Source organism: Gobius niger (assembly GCF_951799975.1).
Source record: "Gobius niger genome assembly, chromosome: 1".
Lineage (NCBI taxonomy): Eukaryota > Metazoa > Chordata > Actinopteri > Gobiiformes > Gobiidae > Gobius > Gobius niger.
The window spans coordinates 42050874-42071371 of NC_136852.1; the positions used below are offsets into that span (position 1 = coordinate 42050874).

At 44.2% G+C, this 20498-nt stretch overlaps 1 protein-coding gene across 1 annotated transcript in view; it reads right to left on the reverse strand.

The window, feature by feature from the left end:
• fras1 (Fraser extracellular matrix complex subunit 1) overlaps nt 1-20498 on the reverse strand; it is a 421086-nt gene that overhangs the window by 138929 nt on the left and 261659 nt on the right. The window contains exons 26-27 of the mRNA XM_079566634.1: nt 16375-16645; nt 10392-10476 (exon numbers count right to left, since the gene is read on the reverse strand). Of these exons, the coding sequence (XP_079422760.1) occupies nt 10392-10476; nt 16375-16645 (356 nt within the window). The remainder of the gene's footprint in view (nt 1-10391; nt 10477-16374; nt 16646-20498) is intronic.

Here is a 20498-nt window from a genome sequence, read left to right on the forward strand (position 1 = left end):
GAAATATGTTCTTACGTGAGCTTGGACAAGTTGATGCGTAACTGTCTGGTCTTTGTGCGTGCCCTCAGTCACGCAAAAAGACCAAAGATGTTGCTAGCATTTGGCCTCTCCCAATGTATTCCTATTGCTCCAAACAGCGGTGTAGTTGGAAGCTACCATGCTCTTCCAGACAGGTACGCATCAACTTGTCTAAGCTTAGATAAGAACACATCACAGTATGGAAGAACTGTGTGCCCTCAGTCAAGCAAAAAGACCAAAGTTTTTAGCATTGGCCTCTCCCAGTATATTCCTATAGCTCTAAACGTGGTGAAGCGAGAAGCGACCAAGCTCTTCCACGGGCACAAAGACCAGACAGGTACGCACCAACTCGTCTAAGCTCAGGTAAGAACATATCTCAGTATGGAAAAACGGTGAACTATTCCTTTAATATGAGTCACAAGGCGCAGTAAGTATTTCTACAGTTAAAATAAGAAAACACATCTTATTCTAAGTAATCTCCAATTGATTATCTAATTCCAAGTGTGATTTATAAATGTAAGTGCAAAAATACTTGTGGCACTTGCAGATTTGATCATTTACCTGCTCTGACCAAGGCCAAATGTACACATTTCAAGAAAATGTAACTTATTTGTAGATAACTTTGTGAAGTGTGGTTAATTTGATTGATTTACTCAAGCTTGACTGTAGATTACCAATGTAAAGTTGAGGGTATAACTGAACCCTCTGCATATTTGGCTAAAACGAATCCAGCTCGACCTGACGCAACCCAATTCAGATCGCTATAGCAGTTCTTACTTCTTTTAACTCTCCCGTAATAAAGTTTTGTCGATGTAAATTCCTCAATCCAAAGTCCTAACGTCACAGGGCCTGACTCCAACCGGCAGCAGAAGGAACGAGCACAAGATGAGACCATCTCTTTCCCCACCAAACTCCCAGTGCGACACTTTGATTCTGGGATGAAGCGCGTCGGAGATTGGCTCTTGTACAGACGGCGCAGTTTCACACGCGGTGGATCAGAGCCAGCTCCTCTCCACTGCCTTTGTTCGTCTGGAGCCGAGCCAAAGACAGCTCAACAGCAAGGACAAAGCAGGAACTCATTACGACAACGGGCCGATCAGAGGCGACCGAATCTGTTACCTGCAGAGGTGCAGCTACGTCCTGGTTTGGTTCACCGCGCCAGTCCTACTTTCTGCCCCGGTTTAGCCCTGGTTTAGTTTTTAGTGCTGTTTAGTGTTGTTGTGTCGCTAAGTATGAATCAACAGGTGGCGGTGGGTGAGAGTGTTGGCGCAGAATAGCTTGTGGCTGTGCAGTTAATGGGATTTTAATTGAATTGCAATCTAATGTATGGTTAATAAGTTGTCGACATGGGGATTTTTAATTGTCTACAGTGGATCCCCTGGTTTGGAGTGTGGAGGCATACAATTGTGGAGTAAAGTGGAGTAAAAAGCCTACACCAATAATATTTGTAGAATTAAAATAATGCAGTTTAACAGTTGGTGCCCTCTCCCCCCTGCCTCTCTAAGTCTCTCTGCTCCGCCCCTGCAGCCGTGTCTTCCCTCTCTGGATCTTTCCTTCCTCATTTGTTGCTGCGAGCACAGGCCCCAGAGAGCGCTACATGATGACACGGATGATTTGTCAGGGTCTGAACTTAAGTTTGCAGCGACTTCATTACGTTTGTGGGAAGTCTCCTCGTGCGATACAGGCAGGGCCGGATTGAAGTAAAATGGGCCCCGGTGTAGCGATTTCAAACTACCCCCCATTCACCTTACCCCCCGGTACTTTGAAATTGATTTCAGATTACCAGGGGGTAACTTGAAATCGATTTCAAATTACCACCAGGGGTAACCTGAAACTGATTTCAAGCTACCCCCCCTGATTTCAGATTACCCCCGCCACAATATGTATTGTTTGTTTGGCACGGCTTCGTTAAATAGAAAATGCCCGGATGTTAATTGCTAATAATAGCTACAACTCTCGTAACTTTTCATCTGGTAAGTTAGCTTTAGTTCGTAAACTCCACCATCCTTAAGTTTAGGGCTAAGGTAAGGTTAGCTTTAGTTCGTAAACTCCACTATCCTTAAGGGTTAGGGCTAAGGTAAGGGAGGAATAGCCTGAAATGGGGGGTAGTTTAAAACCTTTACACCGGGGCTAAAGTTTTTTCAGGGCCCCCCATAATAAATCAATATTTATGTGTACATAGCACCTAAATCCGACTTGTCTGTCGGATTTCAATGAAAGGATAAATGAATGATATTTTTTTTACATTTTAACATACAGTAGTAACTTCTTAAACATAGTTTAAAAAAAGACACATTTGTGAAAGAAAAAAAAAACAGTTTAACATAATGATCCCAATTTGAGCTCCATGGCCTTCGCGGATGAACCTTTGCTACTGCCAGACTGGTGGGGGGGACACATTTAAAAGGGGGGCTGGGGGTCCTCCCACAGAGATCTTTTTATTTTAATGCAATTTGGTGCATTTTCATGCATTTTAACAGACCTATAGGTACATACGTATTTATTCCCAGTGTCGACTCAATGAAAATGGCTCAGACCTTGTTTAAAACTGGTTTAGTCCTGGTGTAGACCTGGGTTAGTCCTGGTTTAGACCTGGTTTAGTCCTGGTTTAGACCTGGTTTATTCCTGGTTTAGACCTGGTTTAGTCCTGGTTTAGACCTGGTTTATTCCTGGTTTAGACCTGGTTTAGTCCTGGTTTAGTCTTGGTTTAGACCTGGTTTATTCTCGGGTAGAAAATCATCAGATAAATGTGAGGGCGTATGCAAAGAGAGAGGGAACTAGTTTACTGCCCGCACTAAGCACGCATTTTTCTCCCTATGCCAATGGGCCCTTCAATCTGCTGGGCCCTTGGGCTTAGCCCCTGTAAGCCCCTGCATAAATCCGGCCTTGGACACAGGGATTCCTACGTGCATTGTATCATCGGTCATGGTGCAAATACTGTACAATACCATTCAGTCATATTGGCATAATGCAGTGACCCAGCGGCTGTGTGGGTGATAAGCTTGGTGCCCGGTGGCCTCTAGGACCCTCCAGTATCATCAGTCATTTAGGTGTTTTTGTTTTTTCGGGTAGGTTTTCCAGATAGAATGTGTACGTGACCATGGCCTTAGATCCATCAGCAGTGAAAACCTACCAGGAACCCAAAAAACAATTGGCAGTCTTAAAGGTAAATATTTTGCTTATTCTGACAGTTTCTGTGTCTGCGGTTCCCCTACATTGCCCCAGCCCCTGTATACTCGGATTCGCCCCTGCACAAAGTAGATTCTGCACAGCCTTCAGTCCTGGGCTCTGTAAACCTGGTGCAACTGTGTCTAATGTAAGTTTTAATGCAGAGTCACTAAATAGATTCAGGTGCTGAGGAGGTGAGGGAAATGCTCAGTAAACAGCATTACTCAAACCTGCGTGACAACATGGATCAAACTTTAAAATATGGACTGTATGCCCCCTTTGACCTTACTGTCCCGCCTCTCCGTGCTCGTCCTGTGTCTGATCTGAAAGTGTGAGTGTCCCGGAGGGGGTAAAGACTTCCCCTCATCCGCCGGGGCAGGTCTGAGCAGGTCTGACCGAGGGGTGACTCGCACATAAAGACGTCACGGTAAAAGAAAAGGCTTTTGTTTCTGCGGGAGTCGCCCACAGACGCCTGTATGACTCCACAGTCACTCCACAAACCAAATCCACTACACGGACAAGAGGCAACAGACAGGGGTCGACGCTTTCCACTTTTTGGCCACGTTTTATGACAGATGCCCTCTCTGGATTATCCATAACAGCAGAGATTCAAGACTTTGCACTTTAAAGGGTTCATAGTTTAGTGTAGGCATTCTATAGGAAAGAAACACTTTAAGAGTTCAGTAATTATCAGCAGGTGCAGGTGTGTTAGCAGAGTCACTTAAACAGCGTGGCATAAAACACAGCAGACACGTCTTTACTCTTTGTAGTGCTCACCCACACTGGGCGCACGCCATATTTATTGACACACGTGTTGCTCATCAGCAATCATCAACAATTCGCACCATGAGTGTCATTGACAATTTTGTAAACACAAACATATATATCAAATCATAACAAAATGAGAGCATAGCTCAACACCCCCACTTGCTCGCATTTGAAAAATCCATTTAACGCAACACATCTTGGTTTACATACCAAACATAAACATTTCAAATCTCTTAAGTTTTTGTTTAGTTGCAGGCTTGGTCAGTACATCCGCAACCATCTCATTAGTTGGACAATACAATAGGCTTATATTGTCGTCATCCAAAGTAGACCTTATAAAGTGGTATTTAATATCCACATGTTTGCACCGTTGCCTATGTACAGGGTTCTTTGTTAAAGCAATAGTGCCCTGATTGTCCTCATAAACAGTACATTTGTATGTTTGACCATCAAGACAGTTCAAAAACTGTTTCAAATACAAATACTCTTGTATGGTCGCAGCTAAAGCCATGTACTCAGCCTCACAGGTAGAGAGTGCGACTGTAGGCTGTCGTTTAGTTTTCCATGAGACTATTGGACCATTCTTGTTCAGACTGATACAGTAACCTGTAGTACTTTTTCGATCACCAATATCAGCTGCCCAATTAGCATCACTGTAAGCATGGATTAGGTTCTCATCTTTGTACTTTCGGAAACAGAGTTCTTTGTTTTGGGTACCTTTCAAATACCTTAGAACATGCTTTACAGTTGTCCATTGTTCAGTAGTTGGTTTGGTGAAATACTGGGACAGTTTGCTCACTACAAAGCTTAAGTCTGGCCTTGTACAGGTTGCCAGGTAGATTAAGCTACCAACTGCCTCTCTGTATTTCCTCACATCATCCATTAACTCAGCATCATCACTGTAGTTAAGTTTCTGTTCACACGGCGTAGCTCTAGGCTTACAGTTTAACATGTCAAATCTCTCCAGTATAGTTTGTACATACTTGCATTGTGACATCTTAACACATTCAGCACTTTGGTCAAAGTCAATACCTAGAAAATGTGCCAGTTTACCCAAGTCTTTCATCCTGAACTTGGAACTTAGCTTTTCCTTTACACATTTCATGACATCATTATCACTAGCGGCAATAATCAAATCATCAACCCATATGATAATGTGTACTCTCTCATTGTCAGTAATTTTACTGTAGACACAATGATCAGCTGGATTTTGTACAAACTGTATTTCACACAAATAATCATGCAACATTTTGTTCCAGTTGCGCCCTGACTGTTTTAGTCCGTACAGGGATTTCTTCAGTTTACATACTAGTTTGTCTCCATTAGATCTTACTTCATAACCCTCGGGTTGTTCAATATAGATTTCACACTCAATCGGTGCATGTAAATATGCCGTTTTTACATCCATCTGGTGAACAATCAAATCATCATGTGCTGCTTTCTGTGCTAACAGCCTGATGCTGGTCATACTGGCTGTAGGAGAGAAAGTCTCGTCATAGTTCACACCCCTTTTCTGACTGAAACCTTTGGCAACATATCTTGCCTTGTATTTGTCTGATCCGTCATTGTTTTTCTTCAATGCGTAAACCCACTTACCCCCCACTACATCCTTGCCCTCTGGTAGAGTGGTCAGGGTAAACGTTGAGTTGTCCTTCAAAGATTGAACTTCCTCGTCCATTGCTTCAGTCCAGTCTTTTGCATTCATTGAGGTGACAGCTTCTTTATAAGTCTGTGGCACATTGCACATGAGTCTGTAACAGTAGTCAACATTTATGTCCTCCTCAAAACCACAAGCATGATCACCATAATAATCTGGCTTTTTTCTTTCTCTATCAGGATAGCGCCTCTCTTTGGGTTTGCTTCCTTTTTCTTCTTCAGCTTTCACTGTTTCAGTATCTTGTTCCTCTGTTTTGCTTTCTGTTTGCTCCTCTTCTTGGTTTTCAGTTATTTGTGGGCTAAAAGAAGGAGTCTTCACTGATTGTCTTTCATTTTGAATCATTGTATCATCATCTTCAGCATCCAGTACTTCCTGATTCGATCTAGATACAAACTCCACAAGTCTGTGTTTTTGTACTTTTCTGTTGCTGGGATAGTACACCAAATAGGCTGGACTATTTTTGTCGTATCCAACAAAAATGCCTCTCTCACATCTAGAGTCCAATTTTCCTTTGTTCTGTTTGTAGGCATAACACACCAGTCCAAACTTCTGCATTCTGGCAACATTTGGCTGTCTGCCTGTTAACATGTAGTAAGGAGTCTGTTTAGTGCGGTTGTTAAAGCACCTATTCCTCACCACAGCAGCTGTCTGGACAGCATAGGTCCACAACATCTTTGGCAGCCCACTCTCTATGAGCATGCACCTGGCCATTTCAAACAGAGTTCTCCAGTTGCGTTCAGCAGTACCATTTTGGTGTGGAGAGTATGGGGCTGAGGTCTCATGCCTTATACCACTCCTGCACATCAAAGATTGGTATTCCCTGCCTGTGTACTCTGTACCATTGTCAGATCTCATGCATTTTATTTTGCCATGAGGAGCCATGTCGGCTATAAACTTCTCAGTAGCTTGCACTGTATCGCTTTTATTTTTCAAAAAGTATACAAACACTGCACTAGAATAGTCATCTGTAAAGGATAGTGCATATTTATGACCATCTTTAGACATTGGGTCTATAGGACCAGCTAAGTCTGTGTGCACCATGTCCAGAGGTGCTTTGGCCCTTGTATCTGGCCCTCTGTTCCTAGTTTGAACAAACTTCCCCTGAGTGCAAACTTCACAACATGGAACAGGTTTATTACCTTCATTCTTAATTTCCATCCCATCTACAACATGCCTTAGTTTCAACACATCTGCATAATTGCAATGGCCTAAGATTTCATGCCAACTTTGCAAATCAAGGCTTTTCTTGCACTGGTCATTGCAGTCATTGTCTGAAGTGTGCAGATAGAAAAGCTTGTCGTGTACGTGTATTGGGAATTTGGTACCGTCTTTATGCAGCAGGACACTGTTCTTCTCACTGAAGATCACTGTGGCTCCACTGGTGGTAGCAGCTTTCACAGAGAAGATATCCTGGGGATAAGTTGGGATGTACAGGGCTCTCCTGAGCGTTGTTCGGAAACTCCGCCCCTCGCTGTCGATTAGCCGCACCTCCGCGTCACCTCTGCGCTTGGCGACTCCATGGCACCTGGATCCGTCCGCCAGCTCCACGCAGTGCGTCCCAGCCTGGAAACTCCCGTCGAAAGTCTTGAACTTTGCGATGTCTGTGATGATGTGCGATGTTGCTCCCGCGTCCACCATCAGCCCTTTACTCTTGACATCTGGCACCCGCTTCTCCGCGTCGAAAACCCGGAATGCGTATTCCTTGTTCCCCGACTCCTCGGACGCCATCCGTGCGTTATCGCGCTGCGTTTTCCGTCTGCAGCTTGCACTGTTGTGCGTGTTGCTTTTGCAGTGGTTGCACCATTGTTTACGTGGACAGACCCTGGCAATGTGGCCTTTTGCACCGCATTTGTAACACACAATGTCCATATTTTCACTGTTCTTTGCACCGTCGGACGCGCGCTTTGTGCCAAACTGCGCTCTCGCCCTCATAACCGTATCCCCTGACACAGTTGCTCGCATGTTCTCAACATCTTCATAACTTCTGAGCTTTGTCTTAAATTCGGCAAAAGTCATTTTATCATCGGTCTGAGACACATGTATTGCAAACGGCTTAAATGTCTCTGGTAGCCCTTTTAACGCCATGGCTATTAAAAGTCCGTCACTGAGCGTCTCACCTGCGTTTCTCAAGGCAGTAATCGCAGTCTCCGCTCTGATGACATATTCAGTGACATTCTCAATGGGTGACTTTTGCAGTGAGGTCAACTCGGTGTACAGGTTTATTACTCGGGGCTTTCCCCTACCAGCGTAATATTCCCTAAGAATCCTGAGCGCCTCGCGTCCATTATCCGCCGCTTCGCGCATTACCAGCGACAGGCTCTTGTCATCCAAAAACTGAATGAGCTCCGCGTAGGCCTCGGCGTTCTTCTCCTCATCCTCCTCATTATCGGGAGCGGGTTCATTAAGGATAGTGTCTTTTAACCCTTGCAGACAGAGGTGGCCCAAAAACTTTGTCTCCCATAGCTCGTAGTTCTTCTCATCTCCGTCGAAAACGAGCCTTGCCCAGCGGCTGGTTGGCACCGCGTCTCTGTCCTTTCTACTCATGGTTGGATCACCCAAACTCGGCCGTCAGGTGCACGCTGCAAACGTCGCGACTTTCACCTGGTACTTAATCCAACTGTGCGTTATGACTCTGGGCCCATAACCTGTTAGCAGAGTCACTTAAACAGCGTGGCATAAAACACAGCAGACACGTCTTTACTCTTTGTAGTGCTCACCCACACTGGGCGCACGCCATATTTATTGACACACGTGTTGCTCATCAGCAATCATCAACAATTCGCACCATGAGTGTCATTGACAATTTTGTAAACACAAACATATATATCAAATCATAACAAAATGAGAGCATAGCTCAACAAGGTGCACACAGCGAGGAGCCGTGCAGAGCTTTTCCGTTTTCAAAAATGTCTGTGAATGCACAACATTATGCATAAGTGGAAAATGGAGTTCACTCATTCTTTCCCCCCTCCTTTTAATGTTGATCTTCAGCAGGAGCAGTGCCCTTTCTTACTCGAGTAAACTGTTACTTTGTTATCCATCTCCGAACCCTCTGAATGCTAGAGTTTATCAGCGTCTCACATCTTTAATCCTGGGCCCATTATAGCGAACGGGCCCCAGTCTTCAATCAACATTTAGCTCCGGCCTCCGCACTGACAGAGCGCTGACCGAGCACTGAGCGGCTCTCCACTCCCGCTGCAGAGGAAATAGTGCAACTTTTACACAAAAACGGTCTGTTTAGGGACCAAGCTTTGAGATGATAAACTTTCCAAATCCGTGTACAGTGCTTTAAACTTGATGAAGCAGGTTGTATTTGTGCTCTGGAGCTGATTTCTGTCTCTGTGCTTTGCTTTCTTTGGTGATTTTTGAGGACCCTCTCGAAAACGAGATGATGCATCTCAAGAGGTTATCCTCTCAAATGAATAAATTTGAATTTGAATTTCAAGTGTAAAACAGCTTCGGGGTCCGACTGTGCGAAATCTATCTTGCCCTTACGCATTTTTTACGCGGTCCGTCCATGGAAGACAGTGATGTTGTTCAAATAATCGCTCACACAGGAAGCGATGTTTAGGATAATCTCAGCATTATTAAAACTGATGAGCTCACGTGGGATCAGCGACGTCAGTAAAGCACTCATTTTCAAGGACTTTTCCTCAGAAGTGACGGCACAGCCACAGACTAGATACAGACCACAGGGAGGAGTTCAGCTTGGCTCAGTCCCTCCCCTCTATTAAAAGGCACACTCTCACCTATGGGTAAACATCTTTGTTGTTCTAAATCTTTGTAGTTCTAAGTCCTAACGACCTAACTCACACCTCAGTTTCAGTCTGAACGGCCCTGCTCTCAGCTGATCACTGCTAGTTACCTGCTAATTGATCTGTCCTGGGCTGAGTTTCAGCCTCATTATAGCATGACAGAGCTCTCCAGGCCTGGGGCGCAGGAGGCTGCTGTACAGAGAGGAAAGGTGAAATCTAAGTCCGCCATTCCTGTTCATGGAGGGATTTTGTTTCTTCACAAAAAAATGCTTCTTTGACTTCCCTTTCAAACCAAAGTTTTTCTTTAGCTAAAATGTTTGTTCTCAAAGGAGTGGTTGGTGGCTTTGAGGCGGAGGTGAACAGTGAGGGCCGCTTGTGTTTTCCCTGCAGTGTTGATAAAGCTTCTTCTGTAACACTTGTTTGGTTTCTCCAATATAATGTTCTTGTGCATGCCTCTTCTTTGCATGGAATGAAATAAATCACGTTGCTCTGTTTGTGGCTCGGGACTGAGCCAAGCTGAACTCTCTAGTCTGCGAGCTGAGCTGAAACAAAGCCTTTTTGATGAGAGGTGAAACGTTCGAAGCTTCAACTACAGAGTACAGAAGATGACTCAAGAAATTGAAGATTTCTTAACATTGGAGATAAACTTGATATTGTACGTTTACATATCTTCCAAACAGCCATTTCAGTATGATCTTGTAGAGTGCAGACAAGATATTGCCCACCTCCAGTTAGCAGTGACACTCAAAGAAGTCCAGGGAGCCACGATGAATGGATGAAGCAGTATATGGTATAGTTTCTGGTGCTGAGGAAGTGACGGAATACTCAGCTAACAAGATTACTCAAAACCTGCTTGAATTAGGCAAACTTCAGGTCTGTTCTACTAGGCTTCTACTCCAGGTTTGGTCGAGTTGAGGACGTTTTGCTTCTATTTCACAGAAGCTTCAGCCCCCTGCCACAACGTTCACGAAACAGTGCCGTCCTCCCCCCCGTGCTCGAGACGCATAACCGGCTGAACTTCTTACCTGCAGTGAAACGGCCTGGACTTGGACTCTCTCCGGATCGGAGAACAGCTGAGGGTCCGCGGCTCGAAGGACGAACTCCCCGCTCCTGAAACCAACCAGAAATAAAACGCATTTAACTTCTCCTCTGTAGCTCCGCTCTCCTCGGGGGGTGCCGCAAGGTTCCATCCTCGGCCCACTCCTGTTCAGTCGGTACATGCTGCCGCTTGGGGCCATTAAAGCAGTACTAAGTAACTCTTCCCCCTAGAGGCCATAAGCGCAACTGCAGGTGTCTTATTAATTGTCTTGGAGAGTAAATACTACGCTGACAGGAAAGGCGAAGGGACAGAGGGTTACTGTGCATCCAATTATACAATGGAAATATTTTTTTTTCACTCAAACTTGGCTGTAAATACTGTTTAAAGTGACGTTAGCCCGCAGTTAGCTTTTCCCGTTAGCCTGTTAGCTTCTTCTTCGTGATTCCATTAGTCTGTATTGCTTTCTCCGGACCGGTGGCAGTCGAGTTGCAAACATGGTTTTCTGTCCAGAGACACCAGGGGGAGATGAAAGACCCTCCAATCATCCCATAAACACTTGTATTACCCCCACAGGGACTACGGAAAGGATTCATTAAGGTAAACACGTTACTTAGTACTGCTTTAACGCCAAGCACAACTTATTCCTTCCATCTGTATGTAGACGACTTTCAGCTTTACCTGCCCGTGCCCCCGTAACACTAAAAACACTTCAAAACAGTGATAATTAATTGGTATTCTGCGCTTTAGTCCAACTTTTGAGCTGGAAATTCCCTTTTAACTCCGCTCCGGCGCTGCATTCATTTCCGGTCCGGCCACAAGCATTAATCTACTCATTCTTCGCGAACCAATTCTGAACTTATCGCTTCCCTCGGTTGTTTCTATTACCCCGTCTATATTTCTGCATTGGAAAGCGCGCTCCGCACTTTTGCATGTTAATCCATCTTTTTTTTCCCCTCCCCGCAGCCGCAACTTTACAGACTCCTAAACTTTTCCCATTATAAAAACTGTCAGCAGGAGAAGGACTTGTCACCATTTTGGCGCCTGAGTAATTGCTTCCTGTTCCCAACATCACACTCTCGATTCCTTCACGACTATAACAACGACGCCGCCTCTAAACTGTTCACCCTGCCCCTAATTTCTGCTAAAACGCGACGGTAATCCCGCATTTTTAATCCCTGCTCATCATCTAGATTCATTTCATTCCCCGGACCTGAGAGAGGGACACGTTTTTGGTTAATTTTCGGGCGTTTTGCCACTTCACAGGAAGGGAGCACGACGTAATGAGCTTAATGGCGGCGGCGCGATTGGAGGGAACTTTTGAGCCACGGCCAAATGGAGCAGCTGCGTGAGAGAGAAGGGGAGCGTGGGTTTAAATTTGGATGATAAAAAGCAGAAATAGGAAGGTAATAGGGTTTTGATAGCTGCAGAATTGGCCGCGCGGATAAGAGTCATAGTAGAAATGGGTGCCGTTTTTCTTTTTTTTTTTTTTTTCAAAGTTTGACTCCTCTTCGCTGCCTGTAATTACTGCAGCAGTTAAGGCAAAGGGAAACTTTTATTGCAGCTATAGGGGAATTTGTTCGCTGCAAATGTTCGCTCCACTGACACGCAAAGGATCTGATCAGAACATCTTGGTCAGGAGTGATGTCATTCCGCAGTTCAATCAACGGAACATCCCATAAGAGTCACACTTCGATTTGGACGAGGAGCTGTAGGTGAATCGGGGGAAAAAGAACATTGGATTTTTGTTTTTTTTATGTTTGTATGTGCTGTATGTATGAAAATAAGGCTCTTTGTGCATAAAATGGGCGAAATTGACTGTATAATCAGCGGCGAACCCTAAATAATGGATTGAGCTAGATTTGAATCAGTGTTAATTTTCGTCGACTAAAATATTTAGTCTTAATTTTAGTCAAAGTGTTATTTTTGACGACTAAAATTGGACTAAAGCTAAATTAAAAGTTTCTCATGAGACTAAAACAATGTCTAAAATGTGCAGATATTTTAGTTGATTAAAACAAGACTAAATAAAAATGAAAAGGAGAGACTGAAATCATCCAAACTTCTATTGACCGTCTGAAAGAGCCTCAGATCATGTAAATTCTCTGCCAAATGAACAGCTTTATTCATGTGGAGCAGCTCCATGAAGTCAAGGACCTGATTAAATATGATTGTAATGAATATTATAAATGCTAAGTCGACTAAATTAGTCTTAAATTTAGTCGACTAAATTTACTTGCAATTTTAGTCGACTAAAACTAGACTAAAATTGAAACGTTTTTTTAGACTAAATCTCAACTAAAATTAAATTACATTTTAGTCAAAAGACTAAGACTAAAACTAAAATAATATATGTTGTCAAAATTAACACTGGTTTGAATGAATAAAAAGATGTTGTTATAAGAATGGAATGAAAACCTCATTCGGAGAAAATGGGCCTAAAGTTTAGTCCCTTTCTCTGCACCTGGGTATATTTCTCCTGTCTTTAGCCGCTGCTGTCTCCCACAAAGGAAATAACCATATTTGGATTACAGCGTCCTCTCGGTCACAGCCTTTCGTGCTACACGTGGATACTAAACATGTCAGTATTAGTGAATGAAGAAGTGTGGGAAAAACCTGTGAGAGCCACAGCCATGTTGGAAAACTCCCTGGAAACTTCCTGTTACTTCCTGGAAAACTCCGACTCGCCAGTGACAAAAAGTCATAAAATAAGCATTGTAAAGGGTGAGTTTGGACTATTTTTAAACTCTAACTCTCTAAGATGTAAAGGAAGGAAAGTCGCTAAAAATCTGAACATTGAAAAAAAATTGTTGCTTTCACCTGCCACGTCTCACCTTAACCCCTTAACTCCCACCTGAACCAAGCACTTTTTCTCCAGCTTTACCCCAGTCTAAAAGCTTCTGGAAAAAAGGTGTGAAAATAGCAACAAAACTGAGACGAACACAAGGATGAAAATGTGAAAAAAGTGAGAAAAAACGGACGAAAAAGTGACAAAAAATGTACAAAAAAGTGATAAGAATTTGACGAAAAAGTGACAAAAAAGTCACGAAAAAGTGACAAAAATGAGATGACTGCCCAACAAAAAAAGTGATGAAAAAAAATCTGATAATGTGAGGAAAAAAAATCAATTTAGTTTTGTAGGTCTTAGCTTTCAAATGAGGCGTTACACTGGCCTACAGGATTTGGGTAAAGCTGAACTGGAGAAAATGCTCTCGGTTCAGGCGGGAGTTAAGAGGTTAAATGAAAGCTTTAAGTTTTCCCCCCTTCCTTTTTCATATCTGTGACAGCCTGTGCCGTTGGGGTAGGGGGGGGCCTGTGTCTGCGGTTGCTCCTCCCTCTGCTCTCTTTTGCAGGTGTGCGTGCTGTGGGGTCCCGCATTAGCCAGCCGCCGGGCCTGCCCCTTTAACAGATGATCAGTGACACCTGCTGCTGCTCGGCTCTCCACCAGCCTGTACCCTCACGGCAGCAGCTCCTTGGACTTTGTACATTCATTGGCTGCATCCGAAACGAGCAGATTGGTAAGAGCTCTTACGCCAAACCGGATGTGCGTCAGTGTCCGCCATGATAAGATGCTTCCGAATTGGTCTGTCAGTTAGGAAGTAGTTAGGAAAAGGAGCCTCGATGCTAACTCTCATAGCCACTTTAGCATAGGGACCTCTGGTGCTAACTAACCGGGGATTAGGAGCCATGTGCCATCCCATAAACCACTGCGCCAAATCCCCCCACCCCCCTCGCCCCCACCCTGGAGTGATTTATGCGCAAGCACTGTTGATTGACAGGAGCACATTTAATAATAAAAATTATAATAATAAAAAAAAAAGATTCTGCACAAGCCAAACTTTATAAAAGTGATAAATCCATGTTGTCGTCCCCACAGCTCAGTCACATGTCAGTGTTAAAGAGGAAACTCAGGAAACGGATTAAATGCTTTTGTTTTCATTTAGTAGAAACTTAAGCCACATGGATCATTTGCTGCTGTAGCTTTATGAAACAGGTTGAAATAAAATAACACTAAAGGGAAATGTTTGGATCATTTGGATTTTATTTCTCCTTAAATGTCTTTGTTTGGACACTATGTTGTTGTCGGACACTGTACAGTAGGGGGCGACATGCACTTTTGTTTGGCCTGCACTCCACCAATAACTTTAAAGAAGAAGAAAAACAGCTGTTGGTGATGTCACTTCCCTTTCCCCTGTTTAAGGACGGACGGATTGTTCAAAATGCTGCTGAAGCTCTAGTTCACTAACTGCATAGAGTCTAATGCTCCGTCCACACCAAACTCGTTTTGGCGCCTCCAAAGCGTCAGGTTTACATTTAAAATACATGGAGGACGCGCCTCCGGGGGGCGTCAAGATGTCCCGCAGCGCGTCACGCGCCTCCTCCGCGGCGCGTTTTGAGGTTTTTCGCGCTTGGTGAGCGTTTGACGCGCCTCCAGGGCGTCGAGCGCGGCCGACGCTCGAGTTGGGAAATGTTGAACTTTTTGGCGAAATTCGCGAGCGTCGACCAATCAGGAGCTTTCTCCCCATAGTGACGTATGTTGTAGCTAAGCCACCGGGGCAGATTCTACGCCAGCCCCACAGATGTCAACAAGTCGCAAGTCACGGACGTAGCTTCTTTGTGAACCGGAGCTACAGCCGCTCTGGGACTTTTTTTTTTTAGAAAGACACATCAGTGCTTCTTTATCTAAACACCAGGATTAAAAGCGGCGGAAGTACCGTTGAAAGCGACTCTCGTCCGAGCGCAGCTCCTGGAGCAAATGGTGAAACTCGCCAAACTGAGAACGCCTTCAGACGATCTCATGAATCCAGACACGGCGCCGACGAGCCCGTAGACGACGTTGTCTGGCTTTATGAAGCAATAAAAGCCAAGCCACTCTCTCTATGTCATCCATGTTGATAACTGATAACTGATAACGGCTCCCAACGCGCTCCACGACGACGCTCTTGACGCGCGTCGAGAGCGTCTTGACGCTTGGTAACGAGCGTCTGACTTGAATGAGCACAGGCGTCCAACAACGGGCGTGACGCGCGTTTTTGACGCCCAAATCGAGTTTGGTGTGGACGGAGCATCACAGTCGACCCCATGAAAGGTTAAGGAGTTAGTTGCTAGTGTTAGTGCTTAGAGGCTACAATTTGATGGTTTCAGACGCAGCCATTGTATCTTGTACGTATATCTTAACAATAAAATATTGATGTGAACCACCTGTACGTTTCCTGTTGTTTCGTCAAGATGTCGAACCAGTCTTGACAGATCTCATTGCAATAAATAGTTATTAACTGCAAAAAAACAGGAAAATGTTCCCACACAATGGGATTGGTTGCCTCTATTATTTGTTTGTTTTGTTGAGTTTGAGAACAGTGGCTCCAGTATTTTACATTCTACAATAATTATGTTGGCGTATGTGGCTGGAATCCCAGAAATCTTAGCTTGTCGTTGACACAATCTCGAGCTCTAGCTGTTAGTGAAAAGATCTGTAAAAAAGTGTTTGTTTTATGCTGCACAGAAATAATAAAAAATTAGGCTAGGAATTAGATAGTGGAAAATGGCTCAGCATGAGCCATCAAAGTATTGTTTGGTACAAGACTGGGTGAGTAGGTGCTTCGGTGCCAAAACAGTGTCAGAAAAGTGCATTTTGAGAAAATGGGCATTAAAGTTACAATTTCCCATGTTAATCAATAATATAATACCTTACATAACACCTTATTGTGAAGATTAGGACATTTATTTGCCTAGAAGGCCTAAAATTAACCTCAAAGTTGAACACAAAAAAAAGTAAACCTTTGCCTGCAGTGTCTCCTCATAAAGCTCAGCAACTGAACTCTGGAGGTTCTTAGCTTTCAAACGAGATCAGTCAAACATCTTCAAACTCAGGTAACCCTTCAGAAGCAGCTGCTGAGCCTCTTTAAACCACTATAAAGCACATCTTACACTTAATATTTTTCCTCACACTTCGGTGACTTCTTGAGCCTCACCTGGATTTGTCGGGCCGGTGTCTGAACACGACCCGCCCCGCGCTGAGCTGCTCCGGGCTGAAGCGCTCTCCCGCCTTCAGCTCCGTGTCCTCTGCTCCCCTTTGCACGTACAGCCGGCCATTGGAGGGTGTAGACTGCAGTTCGAAGTGCAGCAGGCGGGGGGCGCTGTCCGGGTCGCTGATCCGCAGCAGAGACGCAGACAGAGGCGCTGACCCGCCGAGAGGGACCAGGACCGAGCCGTTCACGCGCAGCCGGGGGGGGCGCACGTTCACTGGGGGACGAGAGACAGGACTTAGTGAAGCTCAAAGTGTACTTTGTGGATGGACGAAATTTACCTGTTGTCCCGGGAGGACACCCCCACAGACCCAGGACCTTCTAGCAATGAATGGATTGAAGCTTCTCATTCGCACTATACCGCAAAATGACAAAGTGAAAACCCTTTTTTTTTTTTTTTTAAAGAATGTTTTACAAATGCATTTAAGATAAAAGTCTGAAATATTGCATGTGCATATGCAAACCCTTTGCTATGACACTCAGAACTGAGCACAGGAGCTTCCTTTTTCCACTGATCGTCCTTGAGATGTTTCTACAACAGGACCAGAGTCCACCTGTGGTAAATTGTAGGTTTTCCCATTTCCTCAGAATAACGCTGGAGCTCTGTCAGAGACCATCAGGTTCTTGGTCACCTCCCTGACCAAAGCCCGTCCTCCTGATTGCTCATTTTGGACGGACCATGCTCTGGGAAGAGTCCTGGTCGATCTGAGCCTCTTACGAATGATGCCACTGTGCTCTTCGGGACCTTCAAAGCTGCAGCAGTTTTTTCTGTACCTTCCCCAGATCTGCGCTTCGATACAAACCTGTCTCTGAGGCTACAGACAGTTCCTTTGACTTCAGGGCTTAGTTTCTGCTCTGATATGCATCCGTCAGCTGTGGGACCTTTATAGAGAGGTGTATGTCTTTTCAAATCAAGTCCAATCCATTTCATTTAGCACAGGTGGACTCTGCTTCATGCTGTAGAAACATCTCAAGGACGATCAGTGGGAAAAGGAAGCTCCTGAGCTCAGTTCTGAGTGTCATAGCAAAGGGTGTGCACACTGTATGAACATGCAATATTTCAGTCTTATTTTTCATAAATTTGCAAAACATTCTACAAAACTTTCTTTTCACAATCTGTGTAGATTGACAAGAATTAATCCATTTTGGAATGAGGTTGTAACATCATAAAATGTGAGGTGTAAGGGTAAGCAGACTTTGAATACACACTGTGCACTGTAAGACTCTAAAAGCCTTTGACTGCAGCGAGCCAAAAAGTAAATGAAAAAAAATGTGTCAAAACCTTGAATATTATAAATGGTTTTCACACATCTCTCAAAACTTTGCTCTCTGTTTGTCAGACACTGGGCACGTTCTTTCTGCTGGGAACGCGTTCATCATTCACAGCAACACGCGGAGCCGGTTCTTCCTATACACGAGGGCGCTGTATCTCAGTCAAATGACGGTGTTGTTTCACTTGTTAACCGGCGTGTTGTTACAGCGACAGGCTCTCTGACAGCGCTCACTCACTCTCCGCCTACTTTGCCATACATCACTAAAGCGGAGCAGTCTGCTGAAGAGGATGCTTCCCCCTGTCACCCCCCAGGCAGCGAGCCCATCTCTGCTCGTGTCCCTATACTCTCCCGCTTGTCTGTCGACCATCTCCCGGCCGGTGTTTTCTCTGCGGTGAGCTTCAACGCAGACACGGATTTCATTCATTTAAACCAGAGGACGCTCATATCAGGACAGTGGTTTGGGAAATAGAAGTTATATTTGCCTCAAAGGGGAGCTGAAGCCACATGACTCTCAGTTGCGTGGTCAGTTACTTTCAGGGACTGCCAGGTGGGAGACTCCAGTCACATGACGAGTCAGACTCTCAATTTTCAGGACTTGAGACTTTCTTGACCTAAGCTCCAAAACGACTTGACTTGACTTAGGACTTGAGACTTAAATCGAGGCTTGAGGACCATAACTTGACTTGCTGTATTATTACGTCAGAATCACCAGAGACCCTTCGCACCCGTCACACAGTCTCTTCAAGGTAATGCCTTCAGGGAGGAGACTGCGGATTCTACGGGCCAGTTCCAGTCGACTGAAGAACAGTTTCATACACAAGGCCATCGGGAAGCCTCCCCCTGCCTTCCCTGCCCTTCCTGTGTTCCCACCCCTCTCCCCCCACCCCCCGCTTCACAATCAAGGATGAGAGAAATGTCATTTCACGTCATTCACAAATGGTTTGACAAAATAAACAATCTTTAAATCTTTGAATCTTTGAATTAGTGATTGGAGTTTAAATGATGACAGACGACAGGATCCAGCACATCTATATTTACGGTAATTACCCACATGATCTGTCACTTTCCCGATACAGCGCTTCTAATTAATACAGCAGGAAAAGAAATGTGCATTTCTTTGGATGCATTCAAACGATTCCATCAGTGATTGAAGAGGTGGAGATTCATAGACTTCAGAGAAGTTTAATGAGGACAGGAAAACCTTTGAAACAGTGGACAGTATAGCTTCAGCGTGATGAAGGTACCGTATAGGCGAGTATAGGCGATGCAAATCTCTGTTTGCTGTCTCTTAGCTGAGCACAAACACTCGTGCAGGCGTTAATTTACATTTAGTGGCTGTATTAGGCAGCGGCACAGACGCCTGTTGCAGCACAATCTACTTGGAGCAGGGGCGAATCCGAGCATACGGGGGCTGGGGCATTACAGGGGAACCACTGACTCAGAAACTGTCAGAACAATATGAATCAAAAATATGATTTTTGCTATATAAAAGAGATTGTAAATCTCAATGAGTTTTTACCTGGTTAAATAAAGGTAAAATAAATTATAAATAAACATTATATTTATATTAAAGACTACATGGAAGGGCAGCTCATGTACAAAGACTCTTTGTTTAATTTTTTTAAAAACCCCTGCCTTAGAGTACCGTCCTAGTATGTGGCACACAGACCGGAGCCTTCAAAATGCACTTATTTTATTTGCGACTATTCCCTATTGGATAAACTTAAAAATTCCAATGCATTAGACTTTGTAAAAGTTTGATATTTACCTACATTTTCAAAAGTGCAACATTTCAAGGAAACTATTGCACATTTTCATATTTTCAAACACATTATTTCTATTATATATTATATGTACAGAACATATTTTGAAATCAGAAAGTTAGGACTAACTCCGGTGTGAGTGACTTGCCGACTATAGTGTGACCCCATGACCATTTGACTTGGACTTACTCGGAGCTTCGAACTTCACGACTTGCCCGGTGTTAAACAAGCGACCGTCTGGTTAATTCTTAGAGGTACGACAGAAATAACCAATCAGAAGCCAGGCTGGTCGTGTTTTAAGGCGTTTTAAACCAGTATAATTCTCTATCGACCGTCACCGACTAAAGAAATAAATAAAGAATAGCAGCAGTTGTGGATTAGTACCTTCCTTTATGTCTATGAAAATGTTGATGGTGTTTACCCTTTTGAGCCAATGCATTTGGCGCTTGGTCATGTTTGAGGGTCGGGTCTCTTGTACATTCTCTTTGTGATTTTATCTGTGTTATTGCTTTAGAAATAAACTTTACTTTCTTACTTTGACAATAGAGTTGCTGGCGCTCTAAAGTCAGTGGTGGTTGCTACTATTGCCACAGCCAGGGGAAGACTGACAGGTTACCGAGCTACTGACCACGCTGCCACACACAACTCTCTGAACAGAAATAATCCATTGGACATGATAAAAAATAATGTGTCTACTTGGTTGATTGATTTAACTCTTTCAGAAATTGTTGGCTGTTTTAATAGTTTGAAAAATGAGATTAAAAAAACGGTGTTCCTTTATAGACCGAGAGTTGGACTTTCACGACCGTCTGAAAGTCCGTGGAAGTTCTGTCGGACCGAAACGCTCATCCTTCTGAAGTGCCCATTGTTTTGGTCCAGAAAACACTGTCTGACCCACTTTGTTTGTTTACTGTGAAAGACAAACAAACGTCCGTCTCCAAACCCGCCCCGAGCTCAGAGCGAGCTGCTCCGGAGTGAGGAGGAGGAGGCGAGTGGGCGCGCGATTTTCTGCAAACCGAGACAAAACACAGAG